The sequence below is a fragment of the Micropterus salmoides genome, unplaced genomic scaffold (assembly GCF_014851395.1).
Source record: "Micropterus salmoides isolate LMB-PRFRI ecotype aquatic unplaced genomic scaffold, ASM1485139v1 Ms_hic_scaffold_20, whole genome shotgun sequence".
Taxonomy (NCBI): Eukaryota; Metazoa; Chordata; class Actinopteri; order Centrarchiformes; family Centrarchidae; genus Micropterus; species Micropterus salmoides.
In genome coordinates this window covers 11,159,561-11,184,258 of record NW_024041151.1, presented here as the reverse complement: position 1 = coordinate 11,184,258, position 24,698 = coordinate 11,159,561, and the positions used below count along the sequence as shown (strand labels likewise).

The 24,698-nt window shown below is 40.7% G+C and overlaps 1 protein-coding gene across 4 annotated transcripts; it reads left to right on the top strand.

Moving 5' to 3' along the window:
- The first annotated feature begins 706 nt into the window (after nt 1-706).
- LOC119914601 (calmodulin-regulated spectrin-associated protein 1-B-like) lies at nt 707-24,082 on the top strand. Of its 4 annotated transcripts, XM_038734004.1 has the most exons (20): nt 707-1,044; nt 1,604-1,776; nt 8,532-8,794; nt 10,267-10,428; nt 10,511-10,591; nt 12,007-12,039; nt 12,930-13,071; nt 15,462-15,601; nt 15,709-15,805; nt 15,898-16,024; nt 16,560-16,645; nt 17,393-17,477; nt 18,011-20,402; nt 20,535-20,671; nt 20,811-21,019; nt 21,209-21,271; nt 21,655-21,742; nt 21,844-21,965; nt 22,065-22,183; nt 22,398-24,082. In XM_038734004.1, exons 2-20 carry the CDS (start codon nt 1,605-1,607, stop codon nt 22,686-22,688), a joined length of 4,809 nt encoding a protein of 1,602 aa, XP_038589932.1. In that variant the 5' UTR covers nt 707-1,044; nt 1,604; the 3' UTR covers nt 22,689-24,082. The 4 variants fall into 4 exon arrangements, with proteins under 4 accessions (XP_038589932.1, XP_038589934.1, XP_038589935.1 ...); XM_038734006.1 differs by lacking the exon at nt 12,007-12,039; XM_038734007.1 differs by lacking the exon at nt 21,209-21,271.
- The last annotated feature ends 616 nt before the right edge of the window (nt 24,083-24,698 follow it).

The window sequence follows — 24,698 nt, the reverse complement described above, 5'->3', positions numbered from 1 at the left end:
GATTGACAATGCAAAATATAAGCACTAAATATATTATGATGTATTATTGTAGGTTCAGATACACTAAAATAACACTATTGATGCGTGGGGGAAATTCACAAGGTATGATCCCCACACCAATTGCAAGTGCTGAACACATCAGCGCATCAGTTGGCTAATGACAATTGAATAACATTATGTACAGTATTCTGAAAAGGACCATTCTTCATAATGAGTACTATTATTTTTGCTATATTTTCATGCTAATACTTTTACTTAAGTACCATGTTTAATGCTTGGGAATGAATATTTCTACACTGTGGTATTGCTACTTTTACTTAAGTAATGTAAATAGGCCTACTTTTGGGACCATCGGTTGATGTATGGAAAATCTAGGATCCGGTGGATTTGGAGCTTGTCCCTCAGGACTGTTTTAGTTTTTACCATTCTTCTTAAAATCTCTCTCTCTATGGAGCCCCAAATAGTTAGTTATTAAATAAATAAATAAGATATTATCAAACAAATACTGAGGCTGTTAATCAGTTTAGTTTATAAATTCTTGCATGTTCTATACAGATGCAATGCTTGTATTTTGTATTTTTTTGTTGAATAGATAGATAGATAGATAGATAGATAGATAGATAGATAGATAGATAGATAGATAGAGCTATACGGGCCTACAGCGCCCCCAGCAGGTCAACAGGTGTGTTGCAGCCGAGCTGACAGGAGACAACAGTCCCCATAGAGACGGAGGGCAGTCCGAGCTCCGTTAGACCTGCTAGTCCTCTCTCGGGGGCGTCAATATGAAACAGCCGGCTTCGGGATATTAATAATTTCCTCTAAAACAGACTTCCGGATGGTTGCCAAACAGATTTTTTAATTATTGGATTAACCACCAGCCGCAGCTTTATCCTGAGAGGCCGGAGATTTGTGTCGCTGGGCAGGGAGGAGTCCTCTGTTATTTCACCGTTAACGTTAGCTGAAGCCGGAACAACATGTCGACGTTTTAACTACACCTCCATCTCAAACATAAAGCTGAGGAGAGGACCCAATGCACTCTTAAAGGTGAGTCTTTGTTATGTTTGTCTGCTGAAATGTCGGGGTGTGTGTGCCTGCGCAGTTTAGCTAGCCAACCCAGCTAACGGTAATACCATGAATTTAACGGTGCTGTGTTGATGTCAGGTCATTCATTGGTCACCCCGTCCAGCCTCGACTGGACCTAGACAAAAAATAACTAACAGCGGCTTTCAAAGATGCTTATATTTTGTTTAGCTACTAAGCCTGGAGCAGCTCTCATTTACATCCTAAGTGCTGCTTTTTCTATCACTCCAACCTAACATCATCATCAGCTGATCATCAGCTGAAACAATGTGCAAATAGGTGGGGTGTGGGTGTGTGGGGGGGATTTAATATGGTCTTGGTATGTGAATCATGGTGACTGACAGCAGAGACACCTACAGTACTAGCAGGTTGAACAAGGTGAGTGTGTGTGTGTGTGTGTGTGTGTAGGATTATCACCAGAGCAGGTGCTGTCAGTGAGGCCCTGGCTGTTGTTCTTCATATCGATGATGTAATGCAGTTGGATGCCATTGGCAATAATGTTTTCCCGTGTGCCTGCTTGCAGGATGGATGTGGGGGTGAGTGCTGGCAGGGACAGCACCTGGAGGAGAGCAGCGGCCGCAGATGATGCAGGAGAGAGCATGGAGGCTCAGGTCGTGCCGCTGGAGCTCTACGACTCTGCAAGAGCCAAAATAGACGCAAATCTCCGCTGGTTGTTTGCCAAAGCTCATGGTACAGGTATGGCCTCCTCTGTTTTTTCCTCTCGCTAACACTTTGAATCGTGTTTTCTTATCGTAGTCATATTATTGTGTATTTTTATTTATATGTTTATTTATTGGAGCAAACATCTACTGCGCATGAACTGAGCTCAGACAGTTTGTCTAGCCTAGCTACAGCATGTAGCCCCTGATAAAATATCAGCCGCTGCACGTTACCTACTGTAAGGTATTTGTACAATTTAGTCTATGTAGTATTGTAGGAGTATTCGTACTGCAGTTGTATGAACAGTTTGCTAGATGCAAGTCCTGTTAATTGAGCCTGAACATTTGCACCAGTTCCTTTTCTGGCATGCTGCCTTGGAGAGCAACAAAAACAAAACACTTTTATTATGTTAAGCTAAGAACAAAATCAAATCATAATATTACCAGCTTCAAATGTGAAGATTTGCTGTTTTTTGTTGTCTGATGGGATAGTAAACTGAATGTATTTGGGTTTTGGATTGTTTGTTGAACAAAATAAGGCATTTAAAAAAGTCACTTTGGGCTGTAGGAAACTGCTTTTAAAAAAAACATATTCATGAAATTTTATAGACCAAAATCATGTCAACATCAGTGTATCAAGAAAGCAATCAGCAGATTAATTGATAATGAAAATAATCATTAGTTGCAGACTTATAGCGGACTCCTGGTATTACTATATATCTATATACAGGTAATATTTTGGTGGTTGACCAATACCGGTTTTTCAATAGCCAATGTTGGTATTTAGAGAGCAGGGCCGCTGATGGCCGATATATAATGCCGATATCAGAAAGTCATGTTTAATTCCATTATTCCATACAGAGTACAATATAATATACATGGTTATCTTAGTCAGTAACATGTTGTTTTAGATGGATTTTTTAAGGAAATAGAAAAATACATTGGTTTGAGCTGTAGTTTTCAAAAACGTGACTGGTGTTTACGGGAGAGTGGGGTACAGTTTGTCAGAAGTGAAGTCAATCAACTGCATTCTTTTCTACAGTATAACAATATATATTTAACACAAGCCATTAATGGTTTTAGATTAGATTTGCTGTCATTTAGGATGATAAATTGGCCTTGTAAGTGTAGGTATTGGCTGATGCAGATTATTATCTAAATTTCTTAGCTGGGGCAGTAAGCCACCCATATCTATACGCATCTCGTCTCGAGATCAATTTAGTCAGTAGATGAATGCCCTCACAATAGTCACACTCATTAAATATATGAAATTGTGCATCTGTTCTTCTCTAATGAGACCTAATGTTTTATTTTATCAAAGTGAATGTAGTGGTCTTTAAGGTGAATTATAAAACACTGCAGGAAACCCTGCTATCCACATGAGTTTAGTATCTGTCTTATTTAGTAAAAATTCAAAATTGCAATTGATAATGTGGTCAAATGCATGAGCTGGGACTATGCATCATGTGATTTAGAAATAGTGGTCATATCTGTATTTGGTCCAAAAAGACAATACAAATAAACTGTATCTTTATCTCCAGTTCCCACTTAGTAAATCATGTATTTGTGTTCATAACCTTCCTGTTTGCATGATAGATTTAAAAGACGTCACAAAGTTACTGAGTATCATTCAGATAGTCATTTGACTTGGTTTCTGGTTCTTTTCAATGTCAAAAATGTAAACAAACATCCTGACAAAAAGGTTTTCATACCATGATAGTGTAGCCACAGTCCAGTCCTTCGTATTTGAAGACTTGTACCACATCCCACTGTCAGCCAAAGTCTTTTATACACAGGTCACTAGCCTTGCCAGCTCTGACGAGGTCTACTAAAACATTAAAAATGATTGCTCCACATTGCCAGGCTGTAAGCAAATGTCTGGAAATGACTCCTTGAATGTGGGTTTTTGTGTCACTGATTGCTCAGCTCAGCTGTGCTGTTCATGCATTCTCCTACTAGTCTGTGATTTTATTGTCACTGTAACAATGAGGCATTTGGACGGACACACAGACAGAGCAATTCAGTAAAGGAAAACTCTTTGTCATCTTATCCATTTTATGAGCCGGACATAATGTAGATTAAGTGTTTCCTGCCCTGCAGTGCTGTCTCCTGTGTTGCAGTGGATGACTCGGTAAAATGACTCTGAGAGGGGAACAAAACCCTGAAATTCAAAGCTTAACATTGCAGCATAACATGTGGTGAAGTAAACAGCGGTAGAGACACACCTTATTTTTCAAAGTGGAAACAAAAATATGACATCCACGATCAGTGTGAGTGATATCACATAAATTCCAAACAGCTGGAGCATTTTTATGCTTTCCGCCAGTCTGTGTTGCTGGTCAGAGATTTACCTCTGTTGTTACATAGCACTGTTCTTCCAGGGCAGAGATCGGATGCCCTTAATAAACACCAAACCATCACCTTTTCCCCCGTCGAGCTTCCTGCTTCCCTTAATCTGATTGGCTCCTCCTGACTTCAGTGTGCCAGGAACACCCTTCACAGCAAGAGACTGATTTCTTGCACTAACTACACTATCTCAACTCCTTTTTCACACAGAATGGACAGTACTAGTATTACGTGATTTGACAATTATCATAACGTTAACACGTTCATACAGAAGAGATGGTACAGTGCATGTAGTTTTGTACATTTGAATTGCTTCAGCTCTACAAAATTTAGAAACTTAAGTCCAAAACTGAAATATATTTCGTTTATTATCCTATAAGACAAAGAAAAGCATCAAATTATCGCAATTAAGAAGCTCGAACTAGGAAATGTTTGACAGTTTTCCTTGAAAAATGATACAATGATTAGAGTACCAGAATAGTTGCATATTTATTTTCTGTTGATCAACTAATTGTTACAGCTCTAGATCCAGCTTTGTCTAACGATACTGATTCCAGTACCACAACTCAGGGTGTCTACTGATACAGGTAATGATCCGATGCCTCTCTTTTCTTCCACATTTAAAACAACAAATCTGGATACCTCACACAGAACTTATTAGAATCATTTTTATTTTATTATGTGAGTTAGTTAACATGAGGCCAGGGATTACTGTGGCATGTCAAAATAACTCAATTTTTTTGTTTTGCAGTTTTGCTCTCTCACGTTGAATTGAATTGAATTCATGTCTTACTTGTTCTTTCATTGTTACCATTTCAATAATGCAGTGCAAAGCACATATGGAATTCAGGTTTAGGCAGGAATTAAATATTTTTGTTAACTGGGTATGTGATTGTAAGACAGATAACTAAGTGTAGCTTATGAGTATGTAATAGTTCATCTGTTCTTGGCAACATATGATGAATTATGTGATAATCCTAAAACTGTAGTAAGTAATGCAAATAAACATGACCATGCAGCATTTGGGTAAACTGCCAATAGACACCTAATTCACTGAATCTAGAATTTTTTTTTTAGCTACTTGAAAAGCTTTAGGATGCTATTTTCCTGTTAATCCTATAATGTCGACAGCCCAAAACTTATCAGTAATGTGTTCCTGTTTTGGAACAATATCTCATGTAGAAATACAATGAGTCTGTTTTATGTTTGTTTTCTATGATACAATCCCTGGTCATTGACAGTCACTGTGGAGGTCAGAAGAACCAAAACAACTCTTATTAGATTAGCAAACCAACCAACACAGCAGTGCTGGGAGGACTAGACAACACTGTCCTCCCAGCACTGCTGTGTTTGTTGGTGTGTGCTGGTGTGAAAGTCAGCCAGTCACATGTTTAAGTGTTTAATGGGATTGGACCTTTGTTTGTTTAGACTCAGGACAGTTTTATTAATGGCCTTTGGAGGAACCTTGAAATCTTTTCTAAATGTTGTTACCATTAATCAGAGCCATTCATTTTTTTATTCTTTACTTTATTCCTTTCCTCTTTCACCAATGATGAATTATTGTTTAATGTTGGAACTGTAACAACACTGTTAGCTAATATATGAAGCATAAAGCCTTAATTTTTTCCTGCAGGCTCAGACCTCCAAATGAGTCCACAGGGTGCATTGGCTTAAAGGCTATGTTTTCCCAACATACTCCATTAAGCCTTCGTATTGGAGAGAGTAGTTGTGTCTTTCGCCTGCATAGCCCAGAGTCTGACAGCCCTGCCCTGACTGTCAGCAAGATCTCTGCTGATCAATCTGACCTTGCGTCTGAACGAATAGGAACAAAGGCTTTCCCTACACCCCCTCCTCTTGATTTCTCAAACACACACATACACACAGATGCACACCAGGGTGGGCTTTGATGCTTGTATCAGGTGGATAATAAATATCTAAGGAGTATTAGTAACTAGGATTAGAGAGGAGCTCCTGCCTCCCCCCTCCAATTATTCACGCCACTGTAACACACACACACATACACACATCCACCTCCTGATGTCAGGAACCATAAAACGATCCAATGAGCAGGCCTTAGTGAGGAGATGGGACAGCAGCCCAGCCCCCACCTCCGGCCACATTGGCATCCCCCATCACCATCTCCACAGCTACCAGGGAGGATGAGGGGGCATTCTGGGACAGCTGAGGCTGAGGAAGGGGCAGGGAGGAAGACAGGCAAGATTTGCTTTTGTTGAGAGATATGCAAATGAGACAGATCGAGAAAGACCTGGATGGATGCATAGTAAGCATTTTCTTACATGATCTGGGATACTCGTGGCCATATGGCAGCACTACACAAGAGCAGAGAGTGAGATAGATACTGTAGGTAGACTGTGCCAAGCAAGCAGTCTGTTGTGAAAGCTACGGTTTTCACAGTGTGCTACAACTCTAATCTGAGCATGCTGTGTGTGTGTGTGTGTGTGTGTGTGTGTGTGTGTGTGTGTGTGTGTGTGTGTGTGTTTCCCACTAATGGATGTCTTTTTGTTGTCTGTATCTCTCAGTCAGCTGGCTTCTAATGTGAAGCAAAATGAGAGAAGATGCTGTTGTTAAGTGCTTGACTATCGATGCAACTGTCATCATTTATCCATTTATTTAAAAGCCTGCATCTTATTTTCTTAGTTTCTGTCTTTATTCTTATCATTTAAGATGAAATTTTATTAATATGTGCCATTGCTGAGATCTTGAGACATGTGACTTTGACAGACAAAGCCTTATAACAGCAACACAAGCAGTAAGCCCAGTTTTTTTTAAACCATTTAGTTTGATAGTGAAACAAATGGTGAATTTTAACAAAAAAGTGCATAACTGCAGTTTTTATGGTAGGTCAAAAGAGCACCAGAAAGTAGCACAGGACAATCCAGTGGATGTTTAAAACTGTGGCTTGTTGACATTTAGGGAAATACTCTTATTTGCTTTCTTACCAAGAGTCTTTTGCTTGTAATTGTCTGTCTGTGCATATGTCTGTTTTTAGCCATGCCCTAAAATCTATTTGCCTTTGTGGATTAATGAAGTTGTATTAACTTGAACTGAATTGAAGAGTTAGATGAGAAGATTAGTACTACTCTGTGCATTAACCATGAAGCTAGACCCAGCAGGCTGTTAGCCTAGCCTATACTGGAAGTAGGTGAAAACAGCTAGTCTGGCTCTTACCAAAGCTTAAAAAATCTGCCTACCAGCACCTCTAAAGCTCACTATTTAACATGTTATATTCACATTTTTTACTCTGTACAAAAACTGACACGTGGAAATGACAATTTGCTTTTCTTGCCAGCTAATAGTCTGCTTCATACTTAGCATAACGACATGAGATCTGAAACTCATTCTCAAACTCCTTCAAGCTATGTGTACTGAAGTGGGCACGTTCCTATATCTCTAAATGATCTGGATGGTAAAATGTAGGTCAATAATAGTGATCGATAGATTGTTTGGCCGATTAATCGGGCCGATATCTGGCATTTTGACATAATACTCATAATACAATTAGTTATACTGTAGAATAATGAAGTTGATGATGTTACTTCTGACAAATTGTACCCCACTCTCCCTTAAACATAAGTCTGAAACAGCTTAAAGATTTAATCTAAAACAGCATGCTACTGAATATTGTCATATGTATTAGATTATACTCTGGACGGAATAATGGAATTATACATGACTTTTCTTTTTTTTTTTTTGATATCGGCATTATATATCGGCCATTGTTCACACTGCTCTCTAAATAAAGCTAAAGTTAAAGTTAAAGTTTATTAAAGTGGCATTGGCATTGGCCATTGAAAAGCACATGGTCGACCACCAATCATTTATGACTGTTGTCATGTACAAAACAATTATAATTCCAATTTCTCACTTGTTTTTCCTTTTGTTGCTGCATAGCTATCAGACAACAGTCTCCCTCTTTATTCCTGCCTAAATCTACCCAGAAAGTGCTGGAAAGTGCTCCGTGAGTGCTTCAGGCCTTAACTCTGGATTAACATGTCCAAGGCATATAAAAATAGCTGCCCCATGTCTGTGTCCATGAGCAGGAAAACACCAGGCTGGCTGGGACAACACCATCAGCTTAAGATATCGCCACTAATTCGTGTTAGCTCATTGGCTTAAAGCCTCTTGTCCACCTATTGGCCTTCAGGGTTGCTACCTGGCATGCTGTTTCACCACTGACTTTGTCTCAGTGTTCTCCCCTCGCACTGGTTTCTTCTTAGACAGTCTAATACCTTGAAGGTCTGTGTCCTGAGAGCTTCTCTGTTATGTAACATGGTGAGACATTGGTGGACACGTGTCTACCCAAAAATAGTTTGAGTGTGGATGCATGGTGTGACAACTTTAATAGGAAAAAAAGTGGCTAACCCTGAATGTCTCATCAAGTAGACACTCATATAATTATGCATGTATGTTTGTCATTCTCTTCAGATCACATCCCTACAGACCTGCAGGACCCCTTTTATACTGACCAGTATGAGCAGGAACACATCAAGCCCCCCATCATCCGCCTGCTGCTGTCTGGAGAGCTGTACTGCCGGGTATGCGGCCTCATCCTGCACGCTGAACAGGCTGCCTCCCTTCAAAGCCACCAGTCTGTCATGCAGGCTCTGTCCAGGAAAGGCATCTATGTCCTGCAGACAGACAACACACCTGTCTCTGATCTGGACCTCAGCTCAGCTCCGATCAAGATGGTGGGTAGCTTAACCTTATGTCAAGTTATAGACCAACATTGACTCAGCATATTAGTGCTTTGTATCTCAACCTATCATAATGTATTCTGAAACCTGTTATCTGTCTGTTGGCTATATTTGACCTCTGTGCACATTAGTTGTAGTGGTTTGTGAAGCTTCTGCATCTTAGTATTCTTCAAGAGGTAAGTCAAATGATCACTGTTAAGGATTGGCGTCATGATCATCATGTAGATTTAAATAAATGAGGTTAAATAAAACTAGGTCATTTGAGTCTGTAAAACATTGGTCCTCATACCAATAGCAAATACAGTGATGAATAGACTTTCGTTCATCAGGTGATCAGATCCATAACTCCAAATAAATTCTAATGTTGTTCTGTTTCTGCTGAATATGTAATAGGTACTGTTTGCTACTCATTCACAGTTGATAATATGTCATGTTCGATTTACAGCTTGTTCCACTGGTGGCAAAAAAAAAAAATTATACTCCTTTAAGAATTATATAATTAGTTAATCAGGAAAGGTTTATTTTTATATAAATGAGGTTGCATTCTTTGCAGGATAACCCAGTGAACTGGCAAGCCACACTTGCCATCTGGTAACAAGCTAATGTGACTTTGCTTTCCAGAGCCAAATATAAGCCAAGAGTTGGAATAAATAATGCGTCAGCGGATGTGAGTATTTTGCAGGTTTGGAGGAGTGTAAAACTAAAATATTAATGAAACAAAATGAACCAAAAGGCTACGCATTTGTCATTTAATATGAACCCACTATTAGTCATATCCCACATGTGTCAAAATGCAAAAGGAAACAAGCTGGCTGAGAAGCAGCAGTTTATGCTGTGTTTAAGTGTCAGGATATGAATTTAGTCTTTGCTCTTGGCTATATAGATTCATATTAAACTCAAGTGGAAACACTAAAGTAACTCTGAAACCATCATAACATGTAATAGATTATTTGACATCCATCAATCAGACTTTCAATACTATATAAATAACCTTTTAAGGTAAAAAGAAATCCAGGCTTCCATCAAAACAAAAACACGTTTTCATTCTGCACAGTTTACTCACCCTGGCCTTTTTGTACAAATAAACAGTGTGTGAGTCATACAATAATGACTTAGTGATTGCCTCACGTGAACGCTGACTTTACTGTTTAAACTCTGCATGTTTCAGTCAGGAAGTTCTTCCCTGTTTCCATGGCAACTCGGTGATGGAGCATCTCTTTTGTCTTCCCTGTCTGCAGAAAAGCTCACACATACTACTAATAATAATGCAGTACAATAACTGTATACAATATAAACTGTTTCTAAGAAAGATTTACAGTGTACACATCAGAAATACTATGTTACTTAATGCAGAGATTGATTATCATGACACGGGGCAGGAAATTTAATTTAAATGTAGTGCTTGCCAAATCCAAAATTAGGTTTCTGTTGTAACATTCAAAGACTCAAAGTCTGTGTTCTTGCAGAGCTCCCACATCCACCTTATTGATGCCCTGATGATGGCCTACACTGTGGAGATGATCAGCATAGAGAAGGTGGTGTCCAGCGTCAAGCGTTTTTCCAACTTCAGTGCCTCCAAGGAGCTCCCTTTTGACCTGGAAGACGCAATGGTTTTTTGGATCAACAAGGTAAGAGCCAGACAGGGGTGTTCATGTTTGCATTTGTGCGCTTGTCTTTCTGTGTTGATCTACAGTGTCTTTGTTGCTACAGGTGAACATAAAGATGAGGGAGATCATGGAAAAAGAGCTGAAAATGAAGCAACATCTGCTGGATTCACCCAGTCACCAAAAGGTGTCCCTTTGTTGTATTCCCTTAGCTCACAATCTGTCACCTTGTCTCTTTATCTCACTGCTTGGAAAGAAAGCTTCCTGTATGTTGAATAGTCTTTCTTTAGTGATGTTGTTACCTGTGTTTATTGTCTTGGATTTTACATGCATGCATCCATTTCTCACTGAGTGCATTAACTGTCAATTGTGTAGGTTTAGTCACTGGATCTTGCGTTGTGATCTGGTGAGCACCTCACATCACCCTCTGATCACAGAGTTTTTTTGCGTTTAGAGTGGACACCCTATATCAGAGGTTTTCAAAGTCTGAAACTGTGCCCCCCCTCCAAAATTGAGACAAACCCACCCTGGGTGCAGTTGTTGACCTTTTGTCTAGGGAAGGGAAAGCAGAAGGGATAACAGCAGATATTACTGAAGCTACAGTAAACATCACAATCTTAGGATCTGTTTCTGTGATGACAAGCAAGTCCAGTCTCTCACCACTGAAAATGGATGTAGTCACAGCGTACAGGGTTCCAAAGCGACGGCTTTTAAATTAGTTTCTATTTTTTCACTGCAACTCTGTATCGCGATTTACTAGTAGTTTTTTTGAACTGCAGTTCCCATAATTTCCCATTATTTCGGGACGTTGTGGGATTTAAACAGGAAGTATAATGTTGCCATGGAATCAGTTAGTTAGCTTTGGGCTACAACTTGAGCCCTCTGTTATTAGCCTATATTTCTATACATTTTGACGAAATAGCACCATTATAGGTATGCTGTATTACCTCTTAGCAGTTCCTGTTTTTAATTACTAGAATACCTCATACTGAAGAAAATTAAAAACATGATGATTCTCAGGCAAGTTCTGGAGTTATCTTTTTTCTATGATTCCTGAGTTGTGGACATTTGTTTGTGATGGAGATAATGATATAATCGGGAAGTGTTTGTCATTCCTGTGTGTTCATATTTGACTGAGTTATAACTCCCCGCCTCTCCTTCAACTCTTCCACGCCTCCCTGGGGAGGCATACCTCACAGTTTGAAAACCTCAGCACTATGTTGACTCACCCTGGTTCTTATCAACCATACAGAAAAGGCATATTTTTAAAAAAACAAAACAAGTGGAAGCATTGTTGTTGAGCTGCTTCTCAGAGGGTAATGAGGTTGCATTTGTCTGAAACAATGTGACAACACAAAGTAGTCACTGAACCTTTAATTACAAAATACACCTGTAGTCTTTTTCCTCATGTGCCTCTTCTCTGTAAAATTTGAATTCTTGACTCTGTCTGTCTAACCCTTTCTAGTTGTCTTTAAGATCAGATCTGTCTCCATAACAGGCAATCTGATTCACTGTCACTGCATATGACCCTTGAATTGTGTGCTGCTCTTCCTGTTTGTGTCTCCCCAAACTTTCCTTTCCTTCCTGCCTCTTGGATACTAGTCTCCCTCCAAATGGTATTGGAAGCTTGTACCTGTAAGTGCAACTGCTAGCAGTGTCCTGTGTGAGTGTATGTACGTCTGTTTGAGGTGCATGTGTGTCAGTGTCAGACCAGACAGCACAAAAACGAGCCAAAACAAAAATAAAAGCTAATGAGATACACCGCAGAAAAGACCTAAATGAATTCAAATTTGTTTTACAGAGAATGCAGTTATGTATATATATAATGTGTATAATGAAGATAACGCAGTGCCCCTTGGTGGAAAAGGAGGAAATAACAAGCTCATTAGACTCACTCTGCTCATTTGCCATTGCTTTGCATGAAACCCTTAAGCAATTCCTTCAATTTTCACCCTTTTCTCATTACATTCTGGTTTGTTTTTATATTGTTTTTGGTTTTATAGTGAACTACCAGGCAGTTCTAACTCATTCTTGCCATAAAGTAACCTGTCTGGAGTCCACATTCAGTGATGTCCACTCATCCAGTCACTGCTCAGTCATTTCTTTCTTCATTCACCAGTCTAATTTATTATTATTACAGGCTCAATGGCTTATTAGAGCCTGTGGAGTTTTCTCTCACGATACTCACCATTTACCTTTTTCTTATTTCCATCCCTGCCTTTATTGTTATTCCCATTTTGTCATTTCTGACATGCACCAACTACTAAACCCACCTCAGTCTTAGTTAAATTATTATACCTGAAGGTGGTAGCTTCCATGACAGGTCAGATGCACAACATGCCCTAAAAGACCAAACCTACACCTGACATAATATGATATCTGATAATAGTTACAGATACCTATTCTGCCGTATACATATTAAAGCCAGAAAATAATTTACAAAGTAAATGTTGTGTTTGTGTGTGACAAGTGAGGATGTGACTCAGTGTTCTGACTTTAAACTTGTGCCCTCTCTTGCTGTGTAGGTACGTTACCGCAGAGATCACCTGTCTGGTCGGACATTTCAGCACTTCCCTCTGTTGGACGACCTGTTGAAGGATGTGTCTGACGGCACAGCTCTGCTGTCTGTGATCCACTTCTATTGCCCAGAGCTCATTAGATTGGAAGGTACAGTAACACTGGACTGCTAGATCCATTGAAGGAAGATACAAGATACAATAGATGTTCACTTTCTGGAGCCACAGTCCACCACTGTTGCCTGAGGTTATATGATCCTTTAAAAGAACAGTTTTCAATTTTGGGAAATTCACTTTCTTTCCTAGAGCTAGATGAGTGCATTGATACCACTCTCATGTCTGGATGCTAAATGTGAATTTAGAACCACTAGCTTAGCCTAGATTTAAGACTAGCAGCACGGGAAAACAGGGAGCCTGGCTAGCTGTAAGGATAAGGTAAACAAATCAGCCTACTAGCACCTCTAAAGTTCACTTATAGCTCCTTTTTTATGCCTCCTCCTCCCACACAGAGAGTAAGACTAGCTGTTTTTCCCTGTTTCAAGTTTTATTACTAAACTAAGTTAACTCTCAGCAAGAAAGCAAAGAAAAAGTGTACAGGTGCTGGTCATATAATTAGAATATCATCAAAGTTGATTTATTTCAGTAATTCCATTCAAAAAGTTAAACTTGGATATTATATTCATTCATTACACACAGACTGATATATTTCAAATGTTTATTTCATTTAATTGTGATGATTAAAACTGACAACTAATGAAAATCCCAAATTCAGTATCTCAGAAAATTTTAATATTACTTAAGACCAATACTAAAAAAGGATTTTTAGAAATGATGGCCAACTGAAAAGTATGAACATGAAAAGTATGAGCATGTACAGCACTCAATACTTAGTTGGGGCTCCTTTTGCCTGAATTACTGCAGCAATGCGGCGTGGCATGGAGTCCATCAGTCTGTGGCACTGCTCAGGTGTTATGAGAGCCCAGGTTGCTCTGGTAGTGGCATTCAGCTCTTCTGCATTGTTGGGTCTGGCGTATCACATCTTCCTCTTCACAAAGATTTTCTATAGGGTTAAGGTCAGGCGAGTTTGCTGGCCAATTAAGAACAGGGATACCATGGTCCTTAAACCAGGTACTGGTAGCTTTGGCACTGTGTGCAGGTGCAAAGTCCTGTTGGAAAATGAAATCTGCATCTCCATAAAGTTGGTCAGCAGCAGGAAGCATGAAGTGCTCTAAAACTTCCTGGTAGACGGCTGCGTTGACCTTGGACCTCAGAAAACACAGTGGACCAACACCAGCAGATGACATGGCACCCCAAACCATCACTGACTGTGGAAACTTTACTCTGGACTTCAAGCAATGTGGATTCTGTGCCTCTCCTCTCTTCCTCCAGACTCTGGGACCTTGATTTCCAAAGGAAATGCAAAATTTAGTTTCATCAGAGAACATAACTTTGGACCACTCAGCAGCAGTCCAGTGCTTTTTGTCTTCAGCGCAGGCGAGACGGTTCTGACGCTGTGTCTTGTTCAAGAGCTTGACACAAGGAATGCGACAGCTGAAACCCATGTCTTGCATACGTCTGTGCGTGGTGGTTCTTGAAGCACTGACTCCAGCTGCAGTCCACTCTTTGTGAATCTCCCCCACATTTTTGAATGGGTTTTGTTTCACAATCCTCTCCAGGGTGCGGTTATCCCTATTGCTTGTACACTTTTTTCTACCACATCTTTTCCTTCCCTTTGCCTCTCTATTAATGTGCTTGGACACAGAGCTCTGTGAACAGCCAGCCTCTTTAGCAATTTTGTGTCTTGCCCTCCTCGTGCAAGGTGTCAATGGTCGTCTTTTGGACAGCTGTCAAGTCAGCGGTCTTCCCCATGATTGTGTAGCCTACAGAACTAGACTGAGAGACCATTTAAAGGCTTTTGCAGGTGTTTTATAGTTAATTAGCTGATTAGAGTGTGGCACCAGGTGTCTTCAATATTGAACCTTTTCACAATATTCTAATTTCCTGACATAGTGATTTGGGGGTTTTCATTAGTCAATTATATCATCAAAATTAAAAGGATTGAACACTTGAAATATATCAGTCTGTGTGGAATGAATGTACACATTATACAAGTTTCACTTTTTGAATGGAATTACTGAAATAAATCAACTTTTTGATGATATTCTAATTATATGACCAGCACCTGTATTTCCCAAAAAGCCCAGTTTTTTTTAAATGATTAAAAATAGTCTTGATTTACCACTTTATTATTATAGTATGCAGTAATAACTTGATAGTTTTGCCCATTAAGATAAGATAAGATAAGATTTATTGTCATTTACCAGAGATACAACAGTAGTACAGGTAGAATTAAATAGCATTTCCCTGGGATCAATAGACACAACAGAAACGCACATGAATAAAAAATTTAAGTGTCTGGTACTAAAAGTGCCCAACTGGCGGATATGAGATTAAAATTCAGTGTAGTGCATAAAGTCATGTCATTGATTTAGCAACCTCACAGCCTATGGAATAAAGCATTGTTGTCCCATTATTGTGCAGATATCTGTCTGAAGGAGGTTCCTTCCATAGCAGACACTGTGTACAACATCCAGCTACTAAAGGAGTTTTCTAATGAATACCTGAACAAATGCTTCTATCTGAAGCCTGAGGACATGTTGTATTCTCCACCAGTATTAAAGGTGAGCGCAAAAAAAATTCATAACATATATGAAAATACTTTTTAAAATGGCTCCAACAACATTATCATGATTTCCTGTTGACGTTAAACTTGATCATTGTCTTGCAGAATAATGTGATGGTCTTCATTGCTGAGCTCTTCTGGTGGTTTGAGTGTGTGAAGCCAGAGTTTGTACAGCCCAGGGACCTTCAGGAAATCAGAGATGGTATAACACACTCTCCACTTGTAATTTATTGAGCTGCTCATGGCTCATGTTATAGGGTCCCTTCTTAAAATCTCGTTCTACCATTTTTGCAGTGAGATTGCTGCTGCAGCCTAAGAGTTCACGACCCCATGTTCCCATCTCCAACGTCACCAAACGTAGTTTCCTGACAACATCAAACTCTGCTGACATCTTGACCATACCTCCGAGCCCTGACCTCAGGTATTATCCAGTAATTGTTTTTTCCAGTAACACCACACAGAGACAGTTTCACTTTCAAGTTACAGGTTTACTGATTAATGTAATGCAGTTTTTATTTTTTAGTTCTGAGAAACGCCACATGCCTAAACTTTGCTTTGTCCTTTCTGTTGACATTTGTCCATTTGCACATTTGTGTGCTTGTAATGTACATTTTTAGTACTCATACACTAGTTTAGTATGGTAAAAGTCACAAATCAAAACAATCTATAGTGTGACGTACATTTAAATCTGAAGACTACTGCTAACTTTAAGACCAGTATTTTTTTTATCAGTACATTACAACAGCACTTTAACTGTAATATTATAATTGCTCTGCACCTAACATATTAAAGCATCTTCCTAAATATTTTAATTCTAAAATCACACTACATCAGGGCTATTTTTGAAACACACTATGAGCATTATTTTTAGTTTCTTTTAGCAAACATTTCACAAGCTAAAATCAAACCAGATGTATCAATACATCAATACCTAAACATCTGTCTTTCCCTTACAGCACAAAACAAAGACCATTAAGCCCATCTCACTCTTTACTGCCCCTGAGACAGAGACAACAGAAAGTGGCTGAGGAGAGCACTTCAGGTAATTTACTCTAGCTCCAGTGCAGAGTTTTTGCTGCCTCAAGTCCCAAACCAAACAAAAGTCTTTAACACTGAAAAGAGAGAGGGAAGATAAAGAGCAGAATTAACATTGGCCCTCATGCAAGAACATTTTTCATAGTCTTATCTTAATTTTCTTTTACTTTTTTTGTACGGTGGTCTGGAACAAATGTGTCACGTCCAATTCAGCAGATGCTCCTAACTTCAGATAACTGTGTAAATGGCATGCATAAACATAATAAATGCCTTCTGTGCATAATTGAGGGTATTCATGAAAATAAAGAGGAAAAAAAAGAAGAACTTTTAAGTGTTCTGAGAGTGAAGTCTTGCTTTTGGAGATCCATAAAGGAAAGGCATTCATTTTTAACAGCGTCTTCAGTGGAATTAAAGGTGGGGTAAGTGATGCTGGCGATCGAAGATTTTCGAATTCTGAGTTGTCTGGAACGTAGCATAACTAACATTCGCTAAATTGTGGATTAGCAAACTTTCGCTAATCTTTAATCTGTATCTTTCCTTATTTCAATGTCCACTTTTAACAAAAACAACAAGGTATTTCGCTGGAATAATTAGCGTTCAAAGTCAGTTTTATATTCTATCCAAAGAGTTCATTCCCTGAGTGTAGACTAAGTCCTTATAGGCTCTAAAATGTCTCTGGTGTAGATTATTAAAATTAATTTTGTATGTTTGAGAGGTCCTTTAGGTAATGTGGATTATATTTCCTTTCTTACAGAACTGAGGAATAGGTCCAACTCTATGACATGTCCAGATGGGCAGCATCAGGGCTCAATACTGGCCTGGCCGGAAAGGAGGCCAAGGTGAGCAGTGTTATTACAACCTTCACAATTACTGTGTTTATTAATGTATCAGCAGGCACACGCATAACATAAACATTACTGTATTTACAGTACTGTACCTCTCTCTCCTTCCATCCCTCTCTCTCTTTCTCTTGGTTCCTCTCTTGCCCTCTCTCTCTCTCTCTCTCTCTCTCTCGTGCCCTCTCTCTCTCTCTCTCCTTAACCCCCAACCGGTCGAGGCAGATGGCCGCCCACCCTGAGCCGTGGTTCTGCTCGAGGTTTCTGCCTCTTAAAAGGAAGTTTTTCCTTGCTTCTGTCGCCTAGTGCTTGCTCCTGGTGGGAATTGTTGGGCTTCTGTAAATAACATCACAGAGTACGGTCTAGACCTGCTCTTTTATGAAAAGCGCTGTGAGATAACTGTTGTTGTGATTCGGCGCTATATAAATAAAATCGAATTGAATTTAATTGAATAACAGGCAATTGTTGTTCCATGATTCTATATATATATATAATTCGCTCACATAAATTGTATTCCTCCCTCTGTCCCTGTCCAGGCCTTTATCCCAGCAAGTACCTTACGCCCTGCATTGTCCCATCGAGGACGATGCAGACAGTATCAGCCTTGCTCGCTCCATCAGCAAAGACAGCTTGGCCTCCAACATAATGAGCATCACCCCCAAACACATGCTGGGGTCAGGTCCTCAGCTGCCTCAACATAGACTCAGTGGTCAAAGCCTTCTTAATCACATGCACATAGAGGATGAAGAGGAGGAAATAGAAGAGGAGGAACTGGTTGCTGTAATCCATCCTTCTGCATTTTCTCGACGTCCACTTGGGAGTGACATGGAGCAGGATGAGCTGGAAATCCAGAGTGCAACCTCCACTTCAAGAGTTTCTAATAGCCGTTGCTCTCCCCGCCTCGACATAGGTCCATTTACTCCTGACTGCCAGGCAGACAGCTACTATCTGGAGCGTCTGATGCCTGCCATCCCTAAACCAGCCAAAGAGAAGAGCATTTCCCTGAACAAGGAGGAGGAAAGTGGTGAGAGTCGCTGTAGAGTACTAGCAACTGCTAGGAAAGCAGCCGCCCATGCCCCAAGCACCTCACAGAGAAAAGGCCCTGTATCTGAGTTAAACAGAAATACCTTTACGCCCATACCCATGGTAGAATCAGTCCCAAGCTCTCTCAGGCCACCCACAGAGGGGTCTATAGACATCTCTCCTTCTGGGAAGAAACAGTCCCATGGCTTTTTCCTTCATATTTCAGGAGAGCCAGACAGCGACAGTCCTTTCTCCACGGCACTGGAGGTAGGGCAAGAATCTGACTCTGACATTGCAGACCTTGAGGAAGATGAGGAGGAGGAGGATCAGATGGAGCTGACTAAAGAGGTGGTGAAGAGAGGAAGGGAAAAATACATAGAGGAGGGAGTGGCGTGTGAATTTGGAGAGGGTGAGTCTGCCAAACTGAGAGAAGACTCGAAGGTTAGTGAGCGGGACGATAAGGAAGACTGTGAGCGGGACGATAAGGAAGACTGCAGTGGACGCTCAAGCCCTTGCCTCAGTACCATATCCTGGGCGAGCAGCTGCAGCGCTTCAGGCAGCACCAGTGTCAAGATGACCAGCTTTGCAGAGAGAAAGCGCCTTAAACTTGGCCTCCGTGATGGATTCTCAAGTACCAGCAGCTCTCAGAAAACCACACCGGATGGCTCTGAGGGGGGGCAACCCTGCCCTCCCTGGCAGCTGAGGAGTGACTGCACCTCCAGCTGGATAGGGAAGGAGCCTATGTTGGGGAAGAATATGGTGGTGAGTCCCTCGGTAGTGCCTTCAGAGCTGCTGCAACTTCACATGCAGCTAGAAGAGCAAAGACGTGCTATTGAGTATCAGAAGAAGAAGATGGAGACCCTATCAGCACGGCAGCGACTGAAGCTAGGGAAGGCTGCTTTCTTGAACATTGTTAAGAAGGGTGGAGGGAAGAGTGACACACTTCCTCTGCCCCTCAAACACTCCCAGGAATCCTCAGAACTAGCTGACAGGAGCAAAGTGAAGACCCCGTCCTGCAAGGATGACTCCTGTCTTGATGTTCTGATGGTCCAGGCAAAGGCAGGTCAAACAGAGGGAAGACAAATGAACAGAGATAACAGGTTGAACACTGTGTCCCAGGATAATACGGCTGAACCTGACTTGAATGAGTGTTCCCACTCCATAGATCTACTCAATGAAGCTATAAGTTCCATTCAGCACCAGATGATGCAGCTCTCTTTACAGCAAGACCTGCTGATGAAGCGTGTGGTGTCACCTCCAGAACGTGTAGAGTCAAGCCCTAGCTCAAGCCCTAGCACAACCCCAAACACAACACAATCAACATCCTTTACCTCAGATTGCACATCCTTTGACGTTCACTTTGTGGATATCTGTGGCAGCAGCTCTGCCCCTGCTCGCCGTCCTCCCAAGCTTAGCTCCAGCCAACGCAGCAAAGCCTTGAAGCAAAAACAGAGTAAAGACAACAGCAAGATGGTTTCTGTCCAGTCTAATACTCAGTCTCCTAGTGAAAACTCTTTTGGAGACCAGAAGACACCGAGTATGGTTGAGAGCACTAGGCTAGAGAGAAACATTCAGAGAAACACCACCTTCAGAGTCCATGATGACCCAAACAAATGCAGCATTGGAGAGGGAACAGGGCCCTCTTTGGACAGCACCCAGTCACAGGACCCACAAGTCCTCTCAAGTATATTGATGTCTCCTTCACAGACTGCAGAACAAGAGGAGAACAATGTTGCAAACTCAGTGAAAGAGGCTGTGGTTGGAGATGAGAATACCAGAGTCAAAGGTCAATTGATTGAGGTTGACCTATCAGAGCTCAAGGATCCACTGGAGAATGGCAGTGCAGACGTTACAGACTGCACAGCAGAAGGCGAGCAGAAGAATGTGCTAGGCTTCTTCTTTAAGGTAAAATTTAGGATATCTGTATTTTTTTATGTGTGCTTGTGTGCGTAACTTGTTATTTGGAATATCAAGAGTACCATCTGGGAAGCATAACCACTAATTCAATGATGATCACTCTTTTTTTAAATTCTCCAGGATGAGGAAAAAGCAGAGGATGAAATGGCGAAACGTCGCGCTGCCTTCCTTCTAAAACAGCAACGCAAAGCTGAAGAGTCGAGACTACGCAAACAACAGCAAGAAGCTGAGAGTGAGCTGAAGCGTGACGAGGCCAGGTAAGTTTTGGTTTCACACGCTCACATATTAATTATAAGGAAAATGACCTGTCTAAGTCTGCAGGTACACAGGTGAACAGGGGTGTATCTTGGTTATGAAGATAAATTATGCATCTAACTCTCCTTCCCCTTTTTGAAGGCGCAAGGCAGAAGAGGATCGTGTTCGTAAGGAGGAGGAGAAGGCACGACGAGAGCTTATTAAGCAGGAATACCTGCATAGGAAGCAGCAGGCATTGATGGAAGAGCAGGGTCTGGTCAAGCCTCGGCCACGGACTAAATCCCGCAAGAGCAGGCCCAAATCACTGCACCGTGAAGAGTCCAACAGCCTCTCCAAAGGATCCACCACATGTAAGAACACCTTTAGTGGTTTAGTACTTTTTTTGTGCGCCATGTTGCATTTGTATTGTTTGTCAGCCAAGATGCCTAGTGTGTTTGTCTGCATGCTGATAGGCCATGTTTGTGCGCGTGTATTTTCAGTTTAGCTCACTTGTGTACAATCGTCGTCATCCTCTGGGTGTGTACATGTGTGTTATGCAGGTAATTCTCTGAAGGTGTCGATGTTGATCAAAGCGAAGGGCTCAGCAGCAGGCTGCAGGGGAGGTGAACCTTCTAACCTGCTCTGCATGATGTGATATAAACCATTAATGGCCCATAAAGATTGTTTATGCAGCAAACCCATGGGTTATCAGATATTTATTACATATTTGGAAGATTAATCAGCCTTTTGAGAGTAGCTGACTTAGTGGTTCTGACTTACCTGTGATCCATTTATCATAATGTTGTCTTTCTTATTATGCAGCTTCTGTCCCTTGTTTGAATGAAAATGAAACTTTTTGCATTTAGAGTAACATTAAATCATCAATTTGGGTCACTGCTTGTCATGTGAAAATTCAGCAGAACATGTGTGTGGGGATCAGAAAACAACAATGTTATTTTGTTTAGTAAAGTGACTGGGACTAAATCCTTCTGTCTGTCACTTTCAGCTGACCTGATCTGCAGTCACAGAGGATCGACACTCTCTTTGGCGACCGAGGCAGACAGCGTCATCTCTGGAGGGGCAGAGTCACAGAGGTGAGACTTCCTGTGTTTCGTGTAAGTGCAGAGGACATGATCTCTCTTCCACCTTGTGCATCGGTATTGTCATTTTACTGACATATATGTGTGGCTTCCAGAGCTGGATCTGTGTGCTCAATGGAGTCGTTCCCCATGCTGAGCAGGGCGTCCAGCAGGAACATGGAGAGGGACTGGGAGAACGGCTCTATAGCCTCTTCCATCACTTCAGTGGAGTACAATGGTGAGCAGAAATGCAGAAAATGATTGAATATCCTATAGCTTACAGACTTTTATGCATTTATCTTATTAATCTTTTTGTCATTTTTTTTGTTTGTTAAAGGACCTAAACTCTTCAAGGAGCCAAGCTCCAAGTCCAACAAGCCAATCATCATCAATGCCATCGCTCACTGCTGTCTGGCTGGAAGGGTTAATGAGGGCCAGAAGAATGCTATTCTGGAGGTTAGTGTGATCACTTGAAATAAATGTATTGATGGTGGATTTACTGTGAATATGTAGAAGCTATGCCTACATCGTTATCATCAGTGAACTCTGCGTTACTTTCATGGCAAAGTAAGTTGTTTTTTATTTTACGTATTACTTTCACAGTTACATTTTTCGCTCATGTTTTGCTATATTCAGAAAAGATGTTTTGTGTCTCTTTTACTGACCACAGGAGCTGGAAAAGTGCGAGTCGAATCACTTGATTATCCTCTTCCGTGACGGTGGGTGCCAGTTCCGCGCTATTTACTCGTACTCACCCGACACCGAGGAGATCATCAAGTTCACAGGCACAGGGCCGCGTGCTATCACCCGCAAGATGATCGACAAGCTCTACAAATACAGCTCGGACAGAAAGCAGTTCACCGTCATCCCCGCCAAGTCTGTGTCGGTCAGCGTCGATGCCCTGACCATCCACAATCACCTCTGGCAGGTCAAGAGACCGGGCAGTGCGCGGAGAAAGTGAGAAGGCAGAAGAGGGAAAGAAAACACTTGTTATAGTTTCTGTTCTATCTACTACTGTTGGGCAGGACCCAATAATCTTTGAGATGATTGACATGTGGTCATGTAACTGACATGTCCCAAAGGGGTATATATCTTTAGATGTCAGACGGTGGCAGTGTGTGACTATGAAACACCTGCCAACTGAATGCTCTAACATTTCATGTTTTCATTTCGTCTCGTTAGCTTTTTATTCTGCATGTCACATGTTCAAATTTGTGGGTACGTCCTACTTGAGTTAGGCACTATTGATGATTGACTGATTCTTATGTAGCAATGAAGAGGAGATGGACCCTCGAGTTGAATACTACTGAATCTACTTTCATTAACAAGCATACTGCTGATACCAAGTGCAACTACAGACATGCAAAGGTGAACATTCACTTGATTATGTCTTTTAAATTTAAAGCTATTTCAGCTTGGCAAAAAAAACACCCTACTGCTGTGATTAATCCAGGCTCCACATACAGAGCCCCTATTATTCACCAGTAACTATTTATTACTGGTCAGTGCTTTCATGAAGAGAGGGAGCTTTGAACATACATTTTTATGTAAGTATGGAATGGATTTTAGTGAGTGGTAACGTCCAGTCTTGTTTTCTATTTAGTGCGTTTGAGGAAGTGTGTGAGTGTTAGTGGAAGGGGAGAGCTGAATGCACTGTACGTGCATCCTGCTCTGAATGTGTTCTCTCACTGTTGATTATGCTTTAAAATGTCTGTCATGCAACAGAACAATAGAGCAAAGCAACAAAACTTTTTTTTTCTTTTTTAGTTTGGGAGCTGCGTGCTGCTGTTACAGAGGAAGTGTAATGTTTTTACAGTAGGGGAAATTCTACTAGTATTTGTTCCAAAAAGGAAGCGCTTTTGAGACTCAGTGCATTATACCGTTTCAGTAGTGCATTAAATTGTATTAACTTCATACTTACATTCCACCACATATGTGAGCCATCTGAGATCCCTGAATGGCTCGTATTGCTGAACCAAAATGAACTGAGCTATGCCACTGAGCTGTTAGCTGCTCATTAACTGCTCACTGGATTCTGGTGAGACATACGATTTTAATGTAGCTTCTGGCACTCAACACTAGTAATTTCCCTGTAATGACTGACTGTCAACAGCTGGTATAACGTGGAGGGAAACTGCACAATACTTGATATTTGTTTGCTGCATTTTGTACACTTTTGAGTAGTATTTTTTGTACGTTATGTACAAGTTATGTTTACTAAAAAACAGGCACTATTTTGAGGTTTATTCTGTTACAGGCTTTCAGAGATGTTATGAGTCTTATTTCATTGTGTTATATTGTATGTTTATTTATTTTGAAGAGATATAATAAAATGCAACTAGGTATGTTTTCTGATGAAATGTGTGCTTGCCAAAGTTGTACTGTGTGCATTTTTGTGTGTATACAGATGTGCATCCGTTCTTTCCTCCTCCCCTTTTCTTTCTTTGATCATCTGCCTTCCTCTTTCACTCCTCTTTTTAATCACATCTGTCTCTGTCTCTGTTTCTCTGCTGCTCTCTATTCCCCTCTCTCGTTCTCTTCCGGGCGTGGTGGAGGTAAATAGTATGTGTATGAATGGTCTGTAACTCTGATTAGGTCCTAAACCATTCTCCCACACAAAAAATGACTATACACTGGTATGCACAACCATACCCTCACTCACGTTTGTTTTTGGGCCTTACATCATTTAAACTACTACACCAAAGACAAGTGTTGCAGTATGAAAGTCTTAAATAGCAGCTATGAAATCTTAAAAGCACCGCATACAATATTGATCAAATTGTGTCAGACTTTCTTATGAAAAGCCACCATATAGAATGTGTGGGAATAAGATTAACTGGATTATATTCACAGAGGGTATCAAACATGTTACATGTGTCTCTTAAAAGTTGTTAGAAATAAATATGAAATATTTTATTCTTTGATTTTGGGGTGCTTGAAAAGTATCAATCCTGACAACAACTCACACATT

Excerpts from the sequence above, each read along its gene's own strand:
- LOC119914601 (XM_038734004.1), top strand. The coding sequence starts at position 1,605 with ATGGATGTGGGGGTGAGTGCTGGCAGGGACAGCACCTGGAGGAGAGCA. Across the intron at positions 1,777-8,531 it reads TGCCAAAGCTCATGGTACAG|ATCACATCCCTACAGACCTG; the intron begins GTATGGCCTCCT and ends CATTCTCTTCAG. Across the intron at positions 12,040-12,929 it reads GGTATTGGAAGCTTGTACCT|GTACGTTACCGCAGAGATCA; the intron begins GTAAGTGCAACT and ends CTTGCTGTGTAG.